Source organism: Pteropus medius, unplaced genomic scaffold (genome assembly GCF_902729225.1).
Source record: "Pteropus medius unplaced genomic scaffold, Ma_sr-lr_union100, whole genome shotgun sequence".
Classification (NCBI taxonomy): domain Eukaryota; kingdom Metazoa; phylum Chordata; class Mammalia; order Chiroptera; family Pteropodidae; genus Pteropus; species Pteropus medius.
Window position 1 is genome coordinate 177,003 of NW_024345600.1, and position 23,879 is coordinate 200,881.

Sequence of the window (23,879 nt, forward strand, 5' to 3'; positions counted from 1 at the left end):
AGAAATAGTTTAGTATACTACAAAGAATATGTTTGCAACAAATTAGTGAAGACTAGTGCAAGTTTTGAAATAAATTGTAAAAATGTTTAAGACAGCACAGACTGCCTCAGAGGGCTTTACCTCATTTTTTACTTTTTCCTCTTCCGATACTGTTAAAACTCCAGCACTAATCATATGATCCATTATGTAGGATGTTTTTATGTCCTTTTCCAGGGCTTCTCTGTATTGAAGCAAACAATTCCGAGCTTTTGCATCCATCTTCCCTCAATTTTTCTCTCTCTGAGCTCTCAACCATGAGCTACAGGCAAAAAATCAAAATATTTGTCAGGCCAATAAAGATATGAAAGATGTGTAACCCCATTGGTAATCAAGAAATGTAAAGAAAATAGATTTATTTTACAATTTTTTTTAATGGGCAAAACCCAATGTTTTCAAAGGTGTGATGAGTTTTCTTATGCATTACTTGAAGTAAGTACAAAATGGATATAACTTTTCTGAAAGGCAGTATAAGATTGAGAAGTGTTTAAAATAAGCATTCTCTTTAACCCAGAATTTACCTCAAGGAGACATTCACATGTGTATTCAAAAATATCCACACACACACACAAAAAAAAAAAGTTAACAGAGAGTGGTTAGGTGAGAAAAATGATGAAAACAATCAAAATGCCCACCACTGAGTATGGATTTAAAAAATCAGAGTATGTATATAAGATGGAATACTATACACTCATTTAAAATAAAACATATCTCCAAGATACTGACAAGATGCTAATGAAACACTGCTGATTGAAAAATCAGAAATATGATCCCACATATAGCATAAAATATGTGTTGACCTCATATAAATACATAAAGAGATGTTTGGAAGTCTGTTCAACAAAATGTCTGGGTTACTTCCAAGTAGCAAGACTTGGGATTTTTTTCCCCAGTTTCTTTTTTTGTACTGTTCTGTATTGTCTTAATTTTTTCAATACACATTATCACTTTTACAATAAAAACTTTTTTAAATATTTTATAAGCACTGATCATACTAAAGTCCTAATGTTTAGAAACTTTTCTTTATCCAATATGACTAAATAGAGCATTTGTTGGTATTGAGTACTAGTTCTTGCTCAAGGTTAATGTCAGCTCTACGTCTTCAAAGGTAGAGCTAGTGGAGTGAGCATTTCTCACATGCTCACTCCACTAGTGTTTCAGCTGAGCTAAGTGTGACAAAGCAACAGGAAATACCCTCTGATGTCATTTCTTGGATTAAGAGAACACCAAAAAGAATATTCTTCATAGCATAACACTCTAAGTTTCTACCAACTTTATTTCAAATATAATGCAAATTTTTCTGTGGGTATAAAACCCAGATAGGAATATCTGTAAGTTTTTTTAAAAATTAACAGAATTCTATCCAATGTATTACAGAGAGTATCTAAATGTGTTTATTAATTAATTCATTCAATAAACATTTGAGCCTTTCCAATGTGCCAAGCACTGAGTCTACAGAGAATATTAAATCATACCCCCGAAGGAATTCATAATCTGGTGGGAGAGCAAAACAGATCATGATAATGCGATGTCTTAAGTGCAGAAACAGAGATAAGCACAAGTATTTAGATTGCACAGAAGAGGAGCAATAATCATTAAACTTCAACAGTGACTATTTTTTAAGTGACACCAAATGTGGCACTTGCATACATGGGGAAGTAGAGAATCTGCCTAGTTGTAGAGATTCACAAAATGCCCAGTACTGTCATGAAAATGATAAAAGTTATGATTAGAACTAAAGCTATCATGTTTTTAAATGTTAATGTTTTTATGATCTCAACTTAAACATAAAACATGCCTTAATTGTAGTAATAAAACTGTATAAGATGCAACAAAAATGAATTTTTTAGGCTATGTCCAATAGCCCAATAGACACTCTGACAATCTGAAGCTAACTTCCAACTTTACCTAGTCCTCTTAAAATGCGTTAGATTTAAACTGCACAAATTGAAATATTCTGAACAGAAATTCTCGGTGTTCTACCCTCTGTAACATCAAAATGAAAAGTAACTTCGTAGATGTGAAATAGAGCAATTTCACCCATAAAAACCGTTAATAGTTAACTACTTCCTCTTTAGAGAATTTCTCTTCCTGGTATATAGGAGGTAGGATTATTCCTTGTCCCAGAATTCTGAATCCCCGAAATCGATACTGAATCTCCAAGGAACCCAGTTCAAGGAGAAAAGCGAGGCGCAAACTTACCCAAACCTCCTTCGCACAAAAATTTTACTGGGAAGAGTAGCCCTGCGGGGATAGACTTGGAAATCAAACGTGGGGAGAAGGGGCAACTGGGCTTCCGAAACTCGCGGCGCAGTCCAGGTACAAGTCCGGGTCTCCCAGGTGCCTCACCTGTGCTTCCGCAGCCCTGGGCGCCTGAAGACCCCCGAGGACCTCCGACCAGCGCAAAGGTGGGCGTCACCTCCGCGCAGGGACAACACAGCGCCGGATCCCTGAGATGAGGCCTGGCCTGAGGTCTGCCCTCTCGGTGGACCCCACCCCAGACACAAAGGGAGGGCGGCCCCACAAGCTGTCGCTCCTTCTTCCAGGCGGCAGCTGCACCCCGGGTGCCCGGCGCCAGTCCGGACGCCGCGGTGGCTACTTCGAGTCCTCGCAGGGAGCTGACGGCCCAGCACCCTGACCGTGGGCTCTCTCACCCCTTTTGCCCAGGAATAAAGCATCCGCGTGCAACCGATTCCTCCTCTTTTGCGTAGGACCGCGGAGAAGTCAAAATCCACGGAGCCCGCCCAGCCCGGACAGCGCGTGCCCGCGCATGCAAATAAACACGCTTGGAGCCCCGCCTGGGGCGGCCGCCGCCGCGCGCGCTCCCGCTGCGGCTCGTGCCCGCGCGCGCACGAGGGAGCTCTCTGCCCCAGCCCACAGCGGGGACGTGGCTAAGCCACAGGGGCGCGCCGCGTTCGGACGAGGGGAGGGCAGAGGCGGCGGCGCGCTCGACGGGCGCACGCTGCCCCGCCCCGCCCCGCCCCGCCCCCTCGTGTCCCGGCGGCTGGCAAGCGTGCGGGAGCTCGGATATCCTTGTGTTTGGCCTGTTAACCGAGAGGAGGGAGAAGATAGGGTTCCCATGTATCTCAGCTGGAGGAACTCGGAGAGGGAGGGCGCCGTGAAGCAGCAAGGATGGCGGGCAGAAGGAGGGGGCTGGTTTCTGGGCGGCGCTAAATCTGGGTGGGGGCGCGGTCACCGCCGAGGCGGCCACGTCCCGCTCCCCCAGGTTGTAGAGGACCCCGGGTCGTGTCGTCTTCAGGACCTCCAGACATGTCTGAGCTGAAGAGCCGGAAGAAGTCGGGGCCCAAGGGACCCCCTGCGGATCCCGGGAAGAGGAGCGAGGGCGGGAAGAGCCCCGAGGCCCGGGGCGGTGGAAGCGGGGGCTGTATGGATCCCCGGACTGGCGTGAGCCTGCTGTCGCTGGGGACGTGCCTGGGGCTGGCCTGGTAAGTGGGCGCGAGGCCGCCTGGGCCCCGACCCCTGCCTTCCGTGGTCCCCCGCTCATCTCGGGGTCCCGCCCCGACCCCAGCCTTCCGTGGACCCCTGCTCTTTTCGGGTTCCCCCCCGGACCTGCCGTGGACCCCCGCTCTTCTTGGGGTCCCGCTGCGACCCCGCACGTCCCGGCATGCGCTAACCTTCAACCCTCAGACTTGCTGCTTCTGTACCTGTGCCTCAACCCTCAAGAAGGGACAGCCCAATTTCTTATTTTCTTTCGTTTCTTTTAACTCATTTTTCCTTTGTACTAGTAACGGCCGGGATCGCTCAACTGGAGTTGAGGTTAAGGTTTGGGAACGAGTCAGCCATTTCTTAAGAGATTTGGCCAAACTTTATTAAGCGCCTACTACACGTCGGAAGCTTTGTGGTTTTTATAACCCATTACTTAACAGTCCATTGTTCATTTGTCCTGGACAAATTTGCCTCACCCCATGAATGCCTCATGGCAACGTTTGCAACCTTAAAAGAATTCATTTTGATCTCAAAGCAACAGACGTTAGTGATTATATCAGTTTGCAGTGCTCATAGTTTGATCGATGCGCATGCGTTATTTAAAGCTGTTTCCTAAGTTACCGATTGAATTTTAGTACTGGAAAGCTACGAAAGTATAGCACGCTGTTCACCTAAAACTAAACAATTTTTAAACCAAGCAAATAGCAGTATATTGGTGTCATAGGAAAAAATATTAGAAATGACTATAAAACAAACTTATTAATTTTATTTTCCCCAATTATTTTCTTTAGGACGAACCTATTTCAGTTTGATAACAAGGGCAACGATTTAAATTAGTAACTTTACCTCCATTTTTCACTCACTGATTTTTAAAATACTTAGGGGACAGTTATCCTCTAAAGTAATCGAATTCTGGAAGGAACCCTGGATGTCCTCTAATCTAGAACATTTTTGATGCTAGTAAATTTCGAATTATACTTGAGGTAGCTCATCTTGAGTTGAATTTAATAAAAGATTTACAATAATGTGTAATGTTGATTATTAAATGTTCTCTTAAAAAATAGTTAATTTACTAATATTTTTAATAAAATATTTTGATCTTAATAAATATACTGAACTACCTTTTTAAAATCCTCTTATGTCTTAAAATGCATTACCTTTAGGTAAATTTTAAAATCCTTTTTGTATTGGGGAAGTTATTCAGTAATAGAATTTATTATGCTCAAAGATATATGTCGTTTCTCCTTGGAACCTAATACAACTGATTTTAGTTACTTGATTGATTAATTACAAAGATTCATATTCATGTGAAATGAGTTCTATCACAAAATGTTCAGCTTTTCAGTAATTTAGTTACTGTCTTGGGAAAAAACAATGATAGGAATCTGTCAACATAAGAAACATCCAAACCTGTAGAGGATTTTTATTAAGAGTTTATTTGAGCCAAAACTGATGGCAATTGCAGTTACGTTTATGCCTTTGAAATTAAAGAGGGAAGATAAGGAAGATTTCATGCAGGTGGGAGAAAACAAGGTGGGGATTTGATTATAGGATAGTTAATGCGATTATGTGCTCTTTTGAAGATTGTTATGGTTTATTTCAAGGTGTGTTAACCTAGATGTACAAAAACAATGGGCAGAGCTTGCTTAAAGCAAAGAAGCCTTTTACTAAAAAAATTATGTGCTTGGTGTGTGACTTTCCCATCTTGACCTATCCATTTACGAATTTATGATCAAGTCGCCCTGCAAGGTTACTTTCCATAGAACCCCTTTTTTGTCCACAAATCTATAAAGGAAAAAAACTGATGAAAAGCAGATGCTTCAGCTCAGGAACTTACAGTAAAGACACAAAAAAGTTATATTCGGTAGGAAGGTTTTATTTGAACTGTCTTTAAAAAATAATAAAATAATAGTCAAAGATTATTTCTAAAACTAGGCAGATTTTATTATTATTATTAAAATAATTTTCTGTTAATTGCTCTTCTGAAATCTTTTGCCCCAAGAGTTGAAGTATAAATACTTCAGTCACTGTTTATAGCAAAATTTATTCATGGTGAATTTGAGAGTAAAAAATTATTCTGGTAAGACATTTGCAAGCATTTTCTAAATAAACATTTGGCATCTCAAAATACTTAAAAGCACACTAGAATTATAACAAAGCCATCAAGATTTTTACTTCGAGAACACATACTCCAGCATCTAAAGGTCATCCATCAAATCTTTATTGATCTCTTACTGTACTGACAGTGTCCTGGTTGTTAAAATACAACATTGAATATAAGTGCCTATCTGTGTACTTTTAAACACAACTTACCTATCATCTCAAAATTAGATTAAATGAGGGTGGGGTGGGGATTTGAACCCTTCCTCTGCCCAAGAAGGATTTCAAGGCATCACTGTTTCAGTGTCTTCAGGCCTTTAGACTTTGGATCCTTGTTTAGCAAGTGAACAGAAATAATGTATAACAGATAAAGTCCTGATATGCCATCCTATGTCATCCTAATGATCATACATTGGAGATAACAGTTGCCCATACCTCAGTTTGCATACCTCATTTATAAACTCTTAAGGAAATTTTTTAGAAAGTTGTGAAGTTACTATTAATAATAAAACACTAATAATACTTCTCAATCTTATTTAATATCAACTAGAACTTCCATTGTACAAATTTTAAATTTCTTCTGGAAATTTCAACAGATTTTTTAATTGCCTTTATAAAAGTTTTTCATTGCATTTGTGATAAGTATGTAAAAAATCAAAAACTCTTTAAACAATCAACTCTTTTCTCTATAAATCATTTATACAGCAGAATCTTGGCTAACCTTGTTTTATAGCTTTTTATTGTTGTTTGTAGAGTTTTATGTAAAAGACAGGGTTATCCTTCAGATGTTCTGCTTTTTGAAAATGGGATACGGTTGGTATTTTCCTGAACATTCAGTATTATGCTGAAAATGAAGCTATAGTATGAAACAAAGCTAACTGGGTACTGACCCCAGTAGTGGCCATGGAACTCCCTTTTTTGCTGAAGGTCCATAGTAACAGCTTCCTTTGGTTATTTGCCTCTTTCTCATTAAGTTGAAACAGCCATAGAAACTCCTATATAAGTCCTCAATCAGCTGTCCGCCACTATAGAAGATTCCTAAAGGAGCTATGCAGAGGCAACACTGAGGAAGTGCACACTTTACTACTACAGGGCCCTGAATCTGTATGAGGTCTCTGAAGACTGCCGTGGATTATGAGGGAGTCAGATTTCTTTTACAAATCCAACTAAGGTAGCAAATTAACCTGGAACCCTTTCTCCTATGTGCAGACATTTAAGGCCTTTAACCCAAAACAGGATAAGAGAATGCTTTTCATCCATCCATTCCATCCTTCATTAGCTATAAACCTAACCCTGGTTTTGAAGGGGCCCAGGCCTATGTCTTCTATCAAATACAAGTCGAAGGGAGCTCTGATCCTTTAACTGCTATAGGCTTGTCAGGGGGATAGAAATGTAGTGCCACAAAACAGTTCAAAAGAGCATAGTTGATGTGTTCTTGCTATAGGCACTATCTAGGAACTTTATAAATAACCTATTTAATATCTACAACAACCCTATATACTAAGTAGTAGTATCCCCACTTTACAGTTGAAGAAACTAGCAAAGATATGTTAAATAAAACGTGTCTACAATGTTCATACAGCTAGTAAAAGGCGCGGCCAAAGTTGCCTAGCTCCACCCTCAACCAGTATATGTTGTCTCCCTTTGATATTAATCCAAAAAGAGGTAGACAACATTAAAAATATCTAATAAAATGGAAATACCTATGATGTATTATTGTAGTGGATCAACTTCACCAAAAGTCTTCATAATAATTATTTCATTCTGAATTAACTCAATGATCTATAGAATATATCCATGTAACACTGGAGTAATGGATGATAAAACTAGTCCCTGAAATTAGACATTTCTTTAGATTGGTCTCTATCCTTGGTCTCTGTCTGCTAGTCTCAGATAAGCCTATACTGGAAAAGAGCCTCTTAAAAGCCAAGAATGAAACAGCAAATCAAAAGAGAATTAAGTCTACACATCCATCTTTGAAAATTAGGATAATAGCATTTTCTAATAACCAGAAGTTTTGTTTAAAAGTTCATATTAGCACACAGAAGAAAAATCAATCTGTACTAAGTACATAACTTGGACTCAATTCAGTGTTACAGAATAGATATGAGGCATCATTAAAAGAAATTTCATCCAACATTATAAACATTTTTTTAAAAAACAAAAAATCCATTTTAGCTTTGAACAGTTTTATAGCAACAGTTAGCCTAAGGATGACATTGACATTTATGAGTTTGAAACATTACCCTTTGCAATGATGCACAAAGCTGAGAAGTCTTTCACCCCTCTATTGAGTTTTGGGATCTTTAAATGTCTTTCAATGGAAGTCAGTTTCACAAAACGGTCAATTAGTGTTTCTCACTTTGCTGAGCACTCAGATAACCTGGGGAGCTTTTAAATATTTCAATATCCAAGTCACATCTCAAACCAAGTCACTCAGAATTTCTGTGGGTGGGACCCAAGCATCAGACTTCTTTAAAGCTGCAGGGTGACTCCAATATGCAGTGACACTTTGAACCACTGGTCTGTGTACTCTGATTTAGACACTGGCTTCATATTATTCTGCTCCACTGCTTTTTCCTGACTCAATAAATACACAAAGAATCTCAACTGTTGCCTTTTCAGAGCATGAAGAATTGAGTCAAATCAGATTAACCAAAATGGTATCAGATGCAAAGCATTTCTTTTTGCTTGCTCATTTCAAGTTCTATACACACAAAAGTTCATTTATTGTTCTTAAGATTAGAATAAGTTTTTTATGCTTTTATTTTTTACTATTTACCAGATGAAAAGTACACTCCAATTATAGAAGGGCATCTATCTGACTTTTATTTTTTAGTATAACCAATTATACATATTATACACCTTGCACTGCATATACGTTCTATTGTCACGTTGACAATGACTTCTGTTTTCAACAGTTTGACCGGTTATTTTGCAACTTCTATTCCTTCCATTCCATCATTTTGTTTTGTTTTCTGCATTTAAATTTAAAAAACACTTTATTAAAAATTATTGGAGTGACTGATTTAAAAAATCAAATGTTTGAAGTGTACAATTCAACAGTCTGTCATATATACATATATATATTCTATATATATATATATTCTATATATATATATATATATATATTGCATTGTGTGTCCACCACCCAAAGTTAGATTTCCTTCCGTTGCAAAATATTTGACCCTTTTTATCCCTCTCTCCCCCACCTCCCCGCTTCCCTCAAGTAACCACTAATCCACTGTCTGTGTCCATGAGTCTCTGTATAGAGAACTCTTGCTTCTACATTTCAGTGTAAAAACACTTATTTTCTAGATATTGACCAAATATGGCCTTGAGGAAAATAGTAGAGATCACATAATTTTTCTAATTTGTTAGTTCTTCCTCCGAAATATTTCTTTTGCATACATCTATTACAAATATCACACCATCTGACTCACTGAGTTCTGAACTTGTACAGAGGCAATATTTCACTCATCTTTGCATGAGTTAAACCACTACCTACCACGTAACAGGCTCTCTAAATGTTTGTTGAAATAAACTAATAAAAGCTGCCACTACCTATACCAGAATGTCCTTACCAGAAGTGGGTATAAAATACTCCTTTAAAATTAAGACTTAAATAGATTTGAATTAGGAGGTAGTGATTTTTCTTTTCTTTTCCAGGTTTGTATTTCAGCAGTCGGAAAGGTTTGCAAAGGTGGAAAGCCAATACCAGTTACTGAAAATAGAAACCAAGGAATTCCAAGGGCTTCAAAGTAAAATCAGTTTAATTTCAGAAAAGGTAATTATAAATTGGCTTATCTGGGGAGATTTTCCCATTTTTCTTCACCACTATCACTCTTCCCAGTTCATAAAATTCTTTTTTCCTGCCTTTTGACCATTGCTATTTTAACTTTCACTGGTCTTCCTACCCCTTTACATTTTCTCTTCAATCCAATTTAAACTTACATTTTGAAAGGGCAAGGATTCTTTTACATATATATAACAAATGTTATTATTTAAGAAGACCAATATGCTCATATCAATATGACCTCAGTTTTCTATTTAAATATCGAGTGTCTAGAGCACTGAAAATATGATTGATATTTAGATATAAAATTAGAATAGGAAAAGCACTTGTTGGGCAAAGATCCATCAGTGTTTTTTCTTTATTTTCCACTTGGTAAGCATATATACATATGCATGTATCCAATTAAGAATGACTAAAAATACTGACTGTAATCAAATGAAAATTAAAATTCATGTGTTTGTTGTGCTTTTTCAAGCTGTAAATACAGATGCATTATTTCTGTAATTATTAGAAAAGTAAGTCAGATAAAAAATGTATGTCTACCACGCTTCTCAGGACAGGGTCTGCTGTAATCAATAACGCATCATGTGCGCCTTGCCTGGCCACTAGGAACCAAGCTATCACTGGGAAATATGCCTCATTTGTCCATTAATTCACTCATTAAGACTTTACTCGTGCCATAAGGTAGACAAGGCTTGTGCTTGGCCCCAGGGTGAGCAAGGATGTTATAAAAATAAACAAAAATGAAATAGAGGATCTAAGTTCCTGCAGCCTCCGGCACAAGATGAGCGTATATCTCCCCCAGAAGAGAAAAGCTATGGATGAAAGTTATGCATCCCCTCCAACATGCTAGGGGAATCAATGTGAGCCTAAGGGCCTCTAGGAAGTTGCTGCAAGAGTTGGTATTTTGACCTAGGGTTCTAGCTGGAATCTGGTTGTAGTTGTTGGGGGGCCCAGAATGATGGGGGGAACATAATGATGGACAAAACTCCAGGAAATAGAAGCCACTTAAAAGCCACTGAAAACAAATTTTGAAGAAGATTTCCTTTTTAAATGAAAACTTTGGTAGCAATTAAAATGCTTTTTGAAGTGGATTTTTAAAATGTTTTCATAGGATCCAAAAAAATATTCAATCTTTGCATAGCTCTTGCTCTCCCAGTCTGCCCTGGGAGTGGTTTGACAATAGCTGCCTTTTCAGAAAGTTTACCCTAATGCCAGCATAATGCAGTAGGTGGGGAAAACAACTAGACGTGGCCTCTTGTCACAACTGTGATCGTGGAAGAATCACTTTAACCTCTTGACCTATTTTTCATCATTTATTAAATGAGAATAACAAGATTTTTATAAGGATCAGATGAGATATAATATATAAGCAAAAACTTTGAAAACCTGTAAGCAGTAATAAATTTAAGTATTAGCTCTTTTTAAAAAAATGAAAAACTATTGGAATATGTTGGTAGCCCATTAAATGCTAGCTATTATGGTTATACTAGTCACTATATATTTGCAGGTTATATTTTGAGACTTTATTATTCAGAAAAGTTGATCTTTTCAACCTTTGGGATCCACGGGGTTATACTGCCTGCAGATTATAGTGATGCTGCGATAAACAGCCCACACGGGAGATTACCTCAGGTGAAGATAAGTTTGCCTCTTCAAAATGCTGCTTATAAGGCAACTAACCCTAACAGTGTTACCAATGTTTAAGTATTTCTCAGAATTGGTTTTTAGAGGAACTTGTATTATGGCTACATGTGTACGTTAAAAATAATTTTTCAATGAGGTTTCAGAGTGGTCTTATTCAGTACTGTTGCACATTGTTCCCAGCAATCTATCACCTGGAACTGCTGTAGGTCTTGATTGGGGTCCAGAAGATTTATAGCCATTCTTCCTAAACATCAAACATGTCCTTTATACCCTGAGGTATAGCAACTGCAAAAATGCATAGGACATGATCTCTTTCCTTAAGTAATTTAGACGCTCTACTATCTATCTTCCCCTGGCTAACTCATCAATCTGTTAAAGAGTCAAATTTCAAAGTCACTTCTAAGCCTTTCCTCATTGACCTCCAGACTTCTGATCTCCTGTAAGCATCCATTCTCCCATGCTAATTCTGTCATGACACAAATCATAATCTGTTGTGATTTTTTCTTGTTGTTAATTTGTCTCCTTTACTACTCTTTAGAGCAGGGGTCCCCAAACCCCCGGGCTGCAGACCGGTACCAGTCCATGGCCTGTTAGAAACCGGGCTGCACAGCAGGAAGTGAGTGACAAGCAAGCGAGCGAAGTTTCATCTGTATTTGCAGCCGCTCCCCAGCGCTAGCATCACTGCCTCAGCTCCACCTCAGATCATCAGGCATTAGATTCTCATAGGAGCACTGGTCCCTGGTGCCAAAAAAGTTTGGGGACTACAGCTTTAGAGCAGACACTATCTTTTATCTCTACATCCCTACTACCTAATAATGAAACAGAGGACACTCAAGTGTTTTGGGGACTCTAGAATATATGATGTAAAAGATCCAAAACACTATCTTCCCCTATCAAATTGTGAGGCCAGGGACTATAGTTTATATTTTTATATCCAGTATCTAGCACAAGGTCTGGCACAGAGTGAACACTCAAAAAATCTTGGATTATATGTAAGTGCCAAATAGGTGGCAAATACATGATATAGTATATGCTCAGGAGTTGAGGCTGTCAGGGCTAGAGTGATGAAAGAATGCTAAACTAAGGAGCCGAGATCTGATCTCAGCCTTAAACGTAGGACAGAATTTAGCTAAGCAAAGAGGAGGGAAGAATAGAATATAGTAATGTTGTGGACTTTTGGACTTTATCCTAGAAATATTAGGAAACATTGTAGGGTTTTTTATGTTGTACCATGATGTGCATAGCAGTTTTTAAAAGCTTAACCTGGCTGAAGTGTGTAGGATGATTTAGAGAGTAACTAACTAGAAGCAGATATTAGATAATACATCTAGAATAGTTTCCTTGATCATTAAAGTCTGTTTTGGGTACCCATGTAAGTGCTTCCATAGTTCTTCCCTTCATAACGCTCATAGACTTGGCCTTCTCCCCAATTAAACTAAGCTACATAAGGGCAGATCTGTGTCTTGTACAGTATTATATCTTCAACACAATGCGACAAACCTTTGGTAAACTAATATTCATTTCTAGGCCTTCCAGTAGTCTCTAAGGACTGTTAGCTATGTGTGAGTGTAAACTGAGGGAGGTCCACAACCTGGCCCTTCTATGTGCTGGACACATATTAGGACATGCCAGCAGCTTACCATAATTTACAGATAACTTAGAACACTTTAATATTTGACATGAGTTGTCTCACTAAACTGGGCTTTTACTCATTTTCGCCTTTGTGATTATCTGTAGGATCTGATCTGGTACCTTCTCCACAGAGGTTAGTCAACAAATATTTTTCAGACAGAAACTCTTCCAGAATCATCGAATTCAGGAAAGTTAAATGTTATGTCTGTTACAGTTTCTAAAAAAAGCCAGATAACCATAAAAATCACAATGAAGTTGCTTTCCATTGGAGTTAAAAAGAAAAAAGAAGGAAATGTGATATACTTCAGGCTCCTTTAACGTAATTTTTCACTTGAATATCCCTCCATGAAAATGTGCCAAATATTTAGAATTATAAATTCAAGTGTATATTTTTCTACCATAGTGCTAATGTATTAAATTTGTTTAAAATATTTTAAAATAGCTGTTAAAGTAATAAATGTTTTTGTCAGTATGGTTCTGACATATTCTTGGATGTTTTAGACATCTTCAGAATTTGACCTTGGCACATGATTATTAGTGTGTTTCCCTAATGTAAAAGTTATTAAGTGGCCTTGGGAATTGTTTTGTGTTATAAATGCAGCTTGAGTCTACTGAAAGTATCCTGCAGGAAGCTACATCATCCATGTCTTTGGTGACCCAGTTTGAGCAGGACGTATCCAGCCTCCAAAGTATCATGCATGACATTCAAAATAGTGAAGAGATGCTCACTCAAAAGATGCAAAGCCTTAATGAAAAATTCCAGAATGTTACAAATTTCTGGACGAGAAGCCTAGAAGAAATGAATGTTAATACAGACATTTTCAAATCAGAATCGAAACATGTACATTCTCAAGTTACTGTCCAAATTAACTCAGCTGAACAAGGAATAAAACTGCTCACTGAAAGACTAAAAGATTTGGAAGATAGCACGCTAAGAAATATTAGAACAGTAAAAAGACAGGAAGAAGAAGACCTTCTGCGAGTGGAGCAGCAGCTGGGCTCTGATACAAAAGCAGTTGAAAAGTTAGAAGAGGAACAGCATGCTCTCTTTGCCAGAGATGAAGACCTAACTAATAAACTTTCCAACTACGAACCCAAGGTGGAAGAATGCAAGACACATTTGCCAACCATTGAAAGTGCTATTCACTCTGTTCTCAGAGTCTCTCAGGATCTGATAGGGACAGAAAAGAAAATGGAAGACTTAACTATTCAGATGTTTAATATGGAAGACGATATGCTGAAAGCAGTATCTGAAATAATGGAGATGCAGAAAACGCTTGAAGGAATTCAGTATGATAATAGCATATTAAAAATGCAAAATGAATTGAATGATCTGAAAGGAAAAGTTCGTGATTTTATAGTATATTCAAGTACAAGAGAAAAGGGAACTTTAGAAGAATATAATCTAGAAAATGAAGGAATCGATAGTGATTTTTAAATGCCCTACATTTATTCTGATAAACCATATTATACATAAATTGATCAGTTCCGTGCTTTTGTGTCATTCTGATAGGACTCACTTTATCCTACATTGTTGAGAAAGAAGTGAGATGTCCACACAAATGGACTATTCAGATAATCAAAGCTTATCTTTTTAAGCAATAAAACATTTCATTTTAACTATTTTAAATATTTCTAAAATATATCTACTTTTAAAGCAGTATATTGCTTTAAAGCAATTATGAATTCCACCTGTTGGACTCAAATATATTAATGTCTCTAAGAGCTATTGAGGAGTGTTTACCTCTTCACTAAATGACCCCAGTTTGCTATTTTTCAAACCTTATGTCTACCACTTATACCTTTTCTGGCACCTGAAAAGGTGACCCACTGACCTGATCTTACTATCAGGTCAGTTGGTAATGTGCCAGCCTCAGCCAATTCCTTTGTAATTTACTGCAGGCTAAGAATCAGAACAACCAAGTTCATGGGAATTGTGTCTAAAATCAAAGATAACATACCTTATGGAGAGTCCAGGGTGCTTTGCTATGAATTAATATGCACTTTTTGAAAACTATCAAGTCTAGGAAACGTTTTTAGTTTTTGTTAAGGTTCTAAACTGTTACAGATACTTGTAAGACTTTTTAAGAGTAAATATCTTTTTATTAAAAGCTTTTCCTGAGTATTAAGTGTGTATGCTTTGAAATACAGGCTTTCAGAATATTTTTATATACCTAGGCTTTTTTTTTTTTTAAGGTTCTTACTGTGTTACAGGCTTGAGTTTGCTAGATACGTGATCTCTAGATAAATTATTCTACTAACAATATAAAGACACTAAGAAGCCTTTGGCTTATTTTAAAGAGGAGAAAGCCACACAATGAGAAATGATGACAGTTATGGTAATTAAAGTATGTCATTATTTTAAAGAGTCCCCAAACTACTCAACCAAATTTGTTTTACATAGTGATTTTATTTTACTCAAAGACATGGACATAGTGAGATGAAATTAAGCAGAGGCCTAGCCATATTTTTGTAACAACGATAATCAGAAATGTGCAGGGTTACGGGATCACATAAGACTTTTATTGGCAAACTGATGTATCGAAGGTGTCCAAGCTTGGTGCTGAAAACTGAGTCAACTGCAAATGGACATACTGTTCTTCCTTGCTGCTTCTTGCCAATAACCAACTGTAGTTCCAGTTTCAGTTTCATAGTGCAATTTCAGTGGAATTAAAAAGAACTTGAAAGCATTCAGTTACAAAAGATAATTGTGGTCAGGTAGTTTTATTATGTAAATTTGCACATTTTTGGAAAAATCTCTAACAAGTCCTACTATGGTAGACAGCCATGGTTCATAAAAACAAGCCTGGAAGATTTCTACTAAAGGACATACCGTTAATTTTTGGAATCTTAACATTAAATTTCTTGACTTCTGAATGTCTAAGTTCTTACCTGTGTGCACTGACAATTGTATTTGTTTGCTTTTATGTTCGTGCCAATAAAATAGATTATAAAGTTAGCTGTAACTGTGTTGTTTCAACCTCCATCCTGTTAGGGTAGATGTGATCTCTTGTGAACTCTTCACTCTTATTTATTTATTTATTTTGCATTTCACCATATCTGACACATCATTAATGTTATTAACTTGTATATATCATAGTAATGGTTACCAAAAATAAGTGGAAACAAGGTGGCCACTGTGCTCTATAGTGACAGTTACAGGGAAACAAAAACTGCCCTTCTCCAAGAATTTCATGAGAAAACTATTGTGTATGTGTATATACACATGTATGTATACATGTACATACACATGTATATATTCTTTACCCAGAGATTTCCCTATAAAAAAATGGTCATTAGAGAGTTTTAGATGTACCTAATTTGTCTTCCTGTTTCTTACATTCATTTATGTATTACAAATACTTGAAATTTCAAAAACTTCCCTGTGTATCATATATGAAATTATACCATTAGTCTTTCCTTTAAGAATGATTACCATATTCTAAGACACCTTTTTTGTATCTTTGTAATTGGTAATAAATTTAATATCAGTTGATTTCTGATAGAGTACTGGGTCTTTTTTTTTAATTAGCACATATATAAATCACTGTTACAAAAGAAAGACCTAGTTTTTTCAAACCTTTAGATGTAAAGTTTCAAAGTATATTTATGTCAATATTTCCTTAAATTTTGCCAAGTAATTAGAAACTATTGACTAAGTGTACCTTTATATTTTATAATGAAAAGTTGATTTATCAGCCTGTATGGTTTCATAGAAAACTAAACTCATAAGGTACAAAGTTAATGCCATTATTTTTAATCTCAACCTTATTGTAGACCTTTGTATGAATTTATAATCTTGATCAAAGCTTAATATGTCATTATAAAATAATGATGCTGTACATTCACCAAACACACAAAAAAATCTTATTTCTTTATAGACTTACCTCATATTTGCACAGTTAGCAAAAACTATGCAAATTAATCCAGCATCTGTTCAGCTATGAACTCTTAATTTAATACAAATCAAAATTCTCCATCCTAACTTTACACTGCAGGGGAGGAGAGAACTAATATTTTGGAGCCTATTATATATGTCACATTGCTAGGAGGTCTCCATTCATCACCATCATCCTAATGGCTCCATATGTTTATTGACTACCAGCCATATCCTAGTCATTGTGCAAAGCACTTTGCATGTGTTATCACTAATTCTCACCACAGCTCTGCTAGCTACAAGACCCATTTTACAAGTGGAGAAATTGAGATTCAACAAAATTAGGAATCTTGCAATCATACTTGGGTCTGTTCAATTCCAGAAGCCACTGACCTCCCACTATTCAGCACAACCTGCTACTGTTCAACCAGGGGAAGGGGGAAAATCACAAGAAATCTGTCAGTAGAACTACCTTGAGATTTCAAAAGCTGTAATTCAGCCAAATTTGGTGGTAGTTAAATGGCAAGCACCATGTCACCATTAAACTAGACCATAAGTCACTCAGAAGTTGTAACTGTGACCTAAAATTGGGCCTTGAGCATAAGAAGGAATCAATAAATGTTTTGGGAAGAGTGGGAAAGCAATGGAGGAAAAAGAACTCTAAATGACAGTCTTCTAAGGTAGGCTTTGCCACTAACCATGTGTTCTTGGGCACTTGATTTGTAAAATGAGGAAATTATACCAAATAATCTGCGATCCCTTCTGGCTTTAAGTAGTTTTAAATTTTAGGGATCAATACAATTTCCAGGTCACTCAGTTCAGTCCAAAGACCCTTTAGCAAAGTTTTTGGAAAGTCAGTTGGACCCAGAAATCATTCCCTTGAACCAATTTCCGTGCTCGTAGATCCAGACAATATTTACCATTACAGGACTGACGTGTCTAGCTTAGTACTTTGCATATGTATAGGAACTTGATAAATATTCAAGTTACTGGTTGAATCTTTTGAGCTACTGAGACTCAGCAACTCTTCTGTCCATCCTAGGCAAGTAGCTTAAACAAGCCATAAGTAATTTTTTAAAATAACAGTAAAAAAACTTTCTAGACTATTTCTACACTGTATTGAGTTTATATTTTAGTAAAGATGAGTAGAAGTTCATGATAAATTGCTTTTATAAGCTACCAAGTGAAACCAAGAGGCTTACTAGCAGTTTCTTAAAAATAAACCTAGCACTTTCTGAAGTTTCTTTATTGTGTGATGCTATTAAGCTACAGTTACAGGAGTAGATACATTAATAAATGATAACCTAGTAATGAAATAGATTAAAATAAGTCATCTCCTTTCACCCTTGGGAATCTTCTGTTTCAGCAACTATACTTTATTACAAAACTTTCCCCTTAAAAATAAAACGTGGTTTTGCAATCACTACTCAATTTCCTTTCTATTTGTGGCTGTTTCTTATTGCCATACCCACAATAACGTTTTCACAATCTAATTCTCTACCAAGAAATATTTGGGGCCACCTCTCCCACCAATAATTAATGTAGCATAAACCTATTGAGAAAAGTCCTAAAATATATTTTTAAGCCAAACATATAGTGAGTGTTGCTGCTTTGAATTAACTGTTCTGCCCCATTTCAGTTTGTCATTCCTTTGCAACTATACATAAAAATAACATTCCAGGCATATTAAATTTTTATATGCTTTAAATAAAACTAAGTTAATGTTACCAAAATAATCTCAAAATGTTAGCTGAGTAAATCAGACAAATTTAATTTAAGAAAGGTGATTCATAACATTGAAGAAATAGTTATTTTAGAAAAAATCTTTAAACAGCATATATTATTTTATAAAAAATGTTTTTCAGCCTGCATATTTGCATTTTATGGTTTTTTTCTGAATTAAAAAAAATCCATTTATTGACATTTTCTTTCTCAAACTACAAACTCTGAAAGCAGACTGTTCTTGATCATACTAGCACAGTAAATGTTGTTGAGTCAAACTGATTTTGATTATTAGCAGAAAGCTATAGACAACCTCTACTTTAAAATAATGCTTGCCTAGAAAATAAGCTGCTGGTTAAATGTGCAAAAGCCAAACAATTGACATACACATTACAACTGGGATTCCCTTTTTTGATGTAATCATGACATATCTGTCTTTGGAGTCATGCTTTGATAATATATTTTATATTTGTTCTTTTTTTTATAGTCGAACACAGTCCACAGGCTTAAGTTAACCTTCTGACTGAAGCTTAATAGTCTCACCTGGCAATTCCTATTTATTTTTTTAATTGAATAAATATATGACATACCATTGTGTAAATCTAAGGTGTACAACATGTTACTTTGATATTTATATATTCAGCTGTGGAAAGGAGGATATCCTGCCATTTGCAACAACATCCATGGACCTTGAGCGCATTTGCTTTAATTTTCAATTTTGTATCCTTTATAAGACCATCTTATCACTAAAACTAGCACTTTAATTCCCTCCTCTTAATTTTATTAACTGATAGCATAATACGATAAAATTTCAAATATTCAAAATACGATAATTCAACTTCCCCAATACCTCTGTATAAACACACATACATGCACACACTCAACCACCACCACCACAATTTGAAATGTTGCCAGGCGCTTATGTGGCTCAAAATGTTCATCAGCTAATGTGTCCAAGTTAAACCAAAACAATTTAGAGATATCAGTATACAGTTGGTGGTGGGGAAGGAGGATGGCAATACAAACATACAAGCATTGAGAACCACTTGTGTTTAGAATCATGGAATTTTAGAACCTTGGAGATTATTTGTTGTTGTTTTTTACATATCTTTCTGCCCTACTAAACTAATAAACTGAGTTGAGGCCACAACCCAAGCTGTACCTACCTATCTTTATGTCCCTCATGCCTGACATACCTAATATATGCTAGGAACTTAAGAAGTAGTTCAATTATTCAAGGTCTAATGGATAGATACCCCAGAAAATTATTCATAGAATAGAATAAAGTGTATGCACAGTCTTGGGCATTGGGCCCTTCATTCTAGCACTTGTTATAACTACAGATAACTAGTGTTTCAGAAGTTATGTTGCCCTGTTTGACCCCCTAAATCTACCAAGGCTTAAGTGGAGGTTTCCTCCTCCCTTCTGCAGCCATTGAAAAATCGGTATTATTTAGCTCATTTTGTCACTGTACAGAGATACCTGATGGTACAAAAAATGAAAAATGTCATTTCCAATAAGATTTATATTTCCTTAATGTTTTTCTTCTTATTAGTAATACACAATACATCTTTTACCAATGCTTTCTACAAGAGCAGTGAAATTATGGTTAAAAGTAACACATAAAATTTAACTTGAATTTTAAATGTTAAGCTTTTAATCAATTTAATTATCATGATATTGTATTTTCTTATAGTGTCAGAAGTCTGAAGCTATCGTGGAACAACTGCAGTCTTTTCAACTAATTGCTCATCTAAAGCATCTACAGGAGGAAATTTACGAGGTGAAAACTTGGTCTAACAGGATAACTGAAAAACAGGATATATTGAACAACAATTTGACAACTCTTTCTCAAGCTGTTACAAAAGTAGACTTAAGTACAATTTCCATGGCAAAAGATGTTGGTCTCAAGATTTCAACTATAAAAACAGATATACGACGTATTTCAGGTTTAGTAACTGATGTCACATCATTGACAGATTCTGTGCAAGACCTAGAAAAAAAAATAGAAAAAGTAGAAAAAAATACAGTAAAAAACATAGGTGATCTTCTTTCAAGTAGCATTGACCGAACAGCAATGCTCCGAAAGACAGCATCTGAAAATTCAGAAAGAATTAACTCTGTGAAGAAGATACTTTCGGAGCTAAAGAATGATTTCAACAAGCACACAAACAGGTTTTTAAGCTTAGAAAGTGACAGAGCTAAAGTTCTGAAGACTGTGACTTTTGCAAATGATCTAAAACCAAAGGTGTATAATTTAAAGAAGGATTTTTCCCGTTTGGAACCATTAGTAAATGATTTAACACAACGCATTGGAAGATTGATTACTGACTTACTCCAAAGAGAGAAAGAAATTGCTTTCTTAAATGAAAAAATATCTAATTTAACAATAGTCCAAGCTGAGATTAAGGATATGAAAGATGAAATAACACACATTTCAGATATGGGTTAATTTGAAATCATTTAGATTAGGCTGAAGTAACTTTTTTAAAAAATAGGACCTCTGTCATGTTATAAAAAATCAATGTCAGAAATAATGAAATGTTGGAGTAAATACCATTTTTTAAATTTGATTCTATTTTGTATAGTAAAAATAAAATTTTTTAGAGGTTTGAGCACTTGATTCAAAATAAATGTTAAAACATACTTGCAACTTTACATAGCAAGAACCTTATGCATCCTACACACACACACACACACACATGGACAGACTCAGACAAATGGGGATAAGCAGGATCTGCCAGTCTAACACTGGGAAATCTAGATAGGGCAGGATCTGACTCCCCACTTCCTCTCATTGACTATCAGGGAGCATAGTATGTGTGGTTGGGGCCCTAAGTGGATCCTGCTCATCATGATCAGGGCTGATGTCTTAAAGAAATAAATGATTCAATATCTGAGGTAAGTGCTGCTAGGAGAAGTTGACATTAAGGTGCCACATTATTCCTTGATATATCAGAAATGTGACATCATTTAACTGAACTACAGATTCCTTGAAGTTTGAAATGTTTTTTTAACCACATGGTATCTGGAATTTTTAACAATTATTTGTGATTTATCTCATAAATGATAAAAATTGTGAAGATGGTACAATTAATTTTGTATGCTAAAGTGTATAACTCCTAATTTACAGCAAGACTGCCATGCACCAAACTTTATGAGCACTGTAGACACATCTGTGCCAAAAACCTTATCAAAAAAATGTTAAACTCACTTGAAAATATGGTCAAACATTTCATGAAGCTTTCACATAATGGAGATTTGGTTAAGTTGTTACATCTCATTCTGTTCAGTTTTGTTGTACATGTCACTGGGTATGCATAATTTGGCTTTCTCAGTTTTAATTGCTCTGTAAGACAATTTGAATCATATCTGATCCCTCTGAAAACTATGCAGTGCTATATCTTGTCCTAGCATTGACATTAACTCGGTTGAATTACTTATCACATATACTCATTCCATTGGATTCTGCTTTATGGAATTGAGGATTTATTAAACCAAGTGTCACAAACCAGTTATTAAAATAATTTTATTAGGATCTTTGTTTTCAGTATGGGTAAATTTTGAAATGTGAATTCACAAAACATAGTTATTTTACTTGTTTTGAGGATGAAATGGTTTTCTTAGAAATAACTGAAATATCTAGAGAGCAAACTTTTTCTTTTTTTTTTTTTACTTTTATTAGTAGTTATTTGATGCTGACTTTACTCCCAGGCCATTTTTGTTTCTTCAGTTTCCTCTGATATCTTTCTTCTGCAGGATATCCCCTTCTGGTTTAGGAACAATCTGCTCTTTTTCAGTGAGGATCATCTCAGTATGGCAGGGAGAGCTCAGGTACGGGTTAATTGCCCTGAGCTCTTTAAGTCCTGTGCCACATCTTGGGAGCTTTGTTCACCTGGATGTGCTCAATGACCAGATTCTACATCTAAATCCTTAAGTTCAGCATTCCTCTCTGCCTTTTTAAGCACGTGCAGCAAAAATTCACTTTTTGGATCACCGACCCTGCGTCCAGCCCCATTTGGCCTGGGCGCACACACTCCATTATAATGATGGAAGAGCACACATTCCTTTTGTAAAGTGACATCCTTCAGATACTTGGTGGCTTTTCAGATATGCATACCCTTGATGGTCTGGGCAGTTTCACACGAGTTCTTAAAGTGAACACGAAGATTTGAACCTCTTGCATGATTTTGTGGGGTTTTCTGGGTCAAGTGAATAGTGAATCATTTTCAGAGGTCACCTCAGGCCACTTGAAAGAGCAACAGTAATTCTTGATAGCTTGGACACAGCATACTTTATATCAAAACCCACAGATAAAACTTGAATCTTATGAGGTTAGCAGTAGAAATTTGTCTTGTAGTAAAAGCTGAGCAAAGTGGCTTTCCTGAAGTTTTTAAGTCCACAGTCCACCTTTGGGTTGGCTTGATATGCAGATATATCCAATCCCCCAGGCTTCTTTGACACTGTGATTGACACTCCTACCACCAAGAGGTGGTGTCTCCATTACTTTTCCCTGAAGCTGGGATTTCTTTTGAGACTTCCAATGTTGTGACCAATCTAGTGGAAGGGATGCTGACCTCAAGGCTAAATCCTAAAAAAGATTCAGCTTCTGCATGACTCCACTTCAGAGCCCTGAAATAAGTCCAGCTGCCCTGTAAGCCACCGTGCTGTACATGTTGAAGAAAAACTGAGTCATAGAAGGAGAGATCCTCAAAATACCTCTCCAACATGAAGACTGAAAAAGCTTTGAGGTGATCCAAAAGCAAACATCTCACTGTAACTTCAGGAGAGACCCAGAAGCGATGCTGAGCACAGAGATTATAAACATTTCTCAAGCCATTACACTTCCAACCATTTGTTACACAGTAGTTAACTAATGCACACTGGAGATGCTCATTTACCACAGCCAACACTTGCTTGGGCTCAGTCTGCCACTCAACCTTTTAATAGTTTGGCTCAAATTTGCACCATAACCCTCTGCAACTCAAGATTGGAACCTTAAACAAGACCAGATGATGATGATGTAAGTTAACATGCAACTAGATGCATCTGGTTTCTAAATTTAGTTTACTGACCTTACAATATGGATTTATAATGAAAACATTTCTCTCTCTGATGAGACTCCCTGAAAGTTACTTTCCTGAGGCCCCATCTCTATACTTTATACAAGGATTGCCAACCAAACCCATGTATTATACCCAAAGGCCTCAAGGTAAAATGTAATCAGATTTGAAAAACATTGAACTATATTATATTTTACACTTCCTAACCAAACGTAAGGGAAAACTAAAATGTGGCTTACTGCCTAGGAGCACTTAAAAAATCAGTTTCAGATACCCGAGTATGCCTGAGTGCAGCTTTTCCAGTAGCATTCACCTACTTCAGTTGTCAACAGGTGTCTATTAAAAACAAAACCGAAAATAGCTTATAGTAAAATTTTTGTAATTTTAAAAGTCAGATATGTATGAAGACAGTTACTTGAAATGATTTTTAGCTATTAACTGCTTTGGTCCTTGTAAAAACTATCATTCATTCGAAGAATCAGCCTATTTTAGATTACCTTCTTTTCCAAATAAGGATTAGCAAACTCATTAGGATTTTAAAATAGTACATGGTGCAAAA

General features: G+C 36.5%; 2 protein-coding genes across 4 annotated transcripts in view; one reads left to right on the plus strand and one right to left on the minus strand.

Moving 5' to 3' along the window:
- APAF1 (apoptotic peptidase activating factor 1) overlaps positions 1–2,527 on the minus strand; it is a 69,223-nt gene extending 66,696 nt beyond the window's left edge. Inside the window, exons 1-2 of one of the 2 annotated variants that reach the window (XM_039874033.1) lie at positions 2,386–2,527; positions 121–298 (exon numbers count right to left, since the gene is read on the minus strand). In XM_039874033.1, coding sequence (XP_039729967.1) covers positions 121–258 — 138 coding nt within the window. In that variant the 5' untranslated portion in view covers positions 259–298; positions 2,386–2,527. The other variant, XM_039874032.1, reaches the window with a different exon arrangement.
- Positions 2,528–3,034: 507 nt separating this feature from the next.
- Positions 3,035–21,795, plus strand: IKBIP (IKBKB interacting protein). Of its 2 annotated transcripts, none has more exons than XM_039874036.1 (3): positions 3,035–3,482; positions 9,253–9,370; positions 19,954–21,795. In XM_039874036.1, exons 1-3 carry the CDS (start codon positions 3,307–3,309, stop codon positions 20,707–20,709), a joined length of 1,050 nt encoding a protein of 349 aa, XP_039729970.1. In that variant the 5' UTR covers positions 3,035–3,306; the 3' UTR covers positions 20,710–21,795. The 2 variants fall into 2 exon arrangements, with proteins under 2 accessions (XP_039729970.1, XP_039729969.1); XM_039874035.1 differs by lacking the exon at positions 19,954–21,795 and adding an exon at positions 13,260–15,617 and having other exon boundaries at positions 3,042–3,482.
- Positions 21,796–23,879: the final 2,084 nt, after the last annotated feature.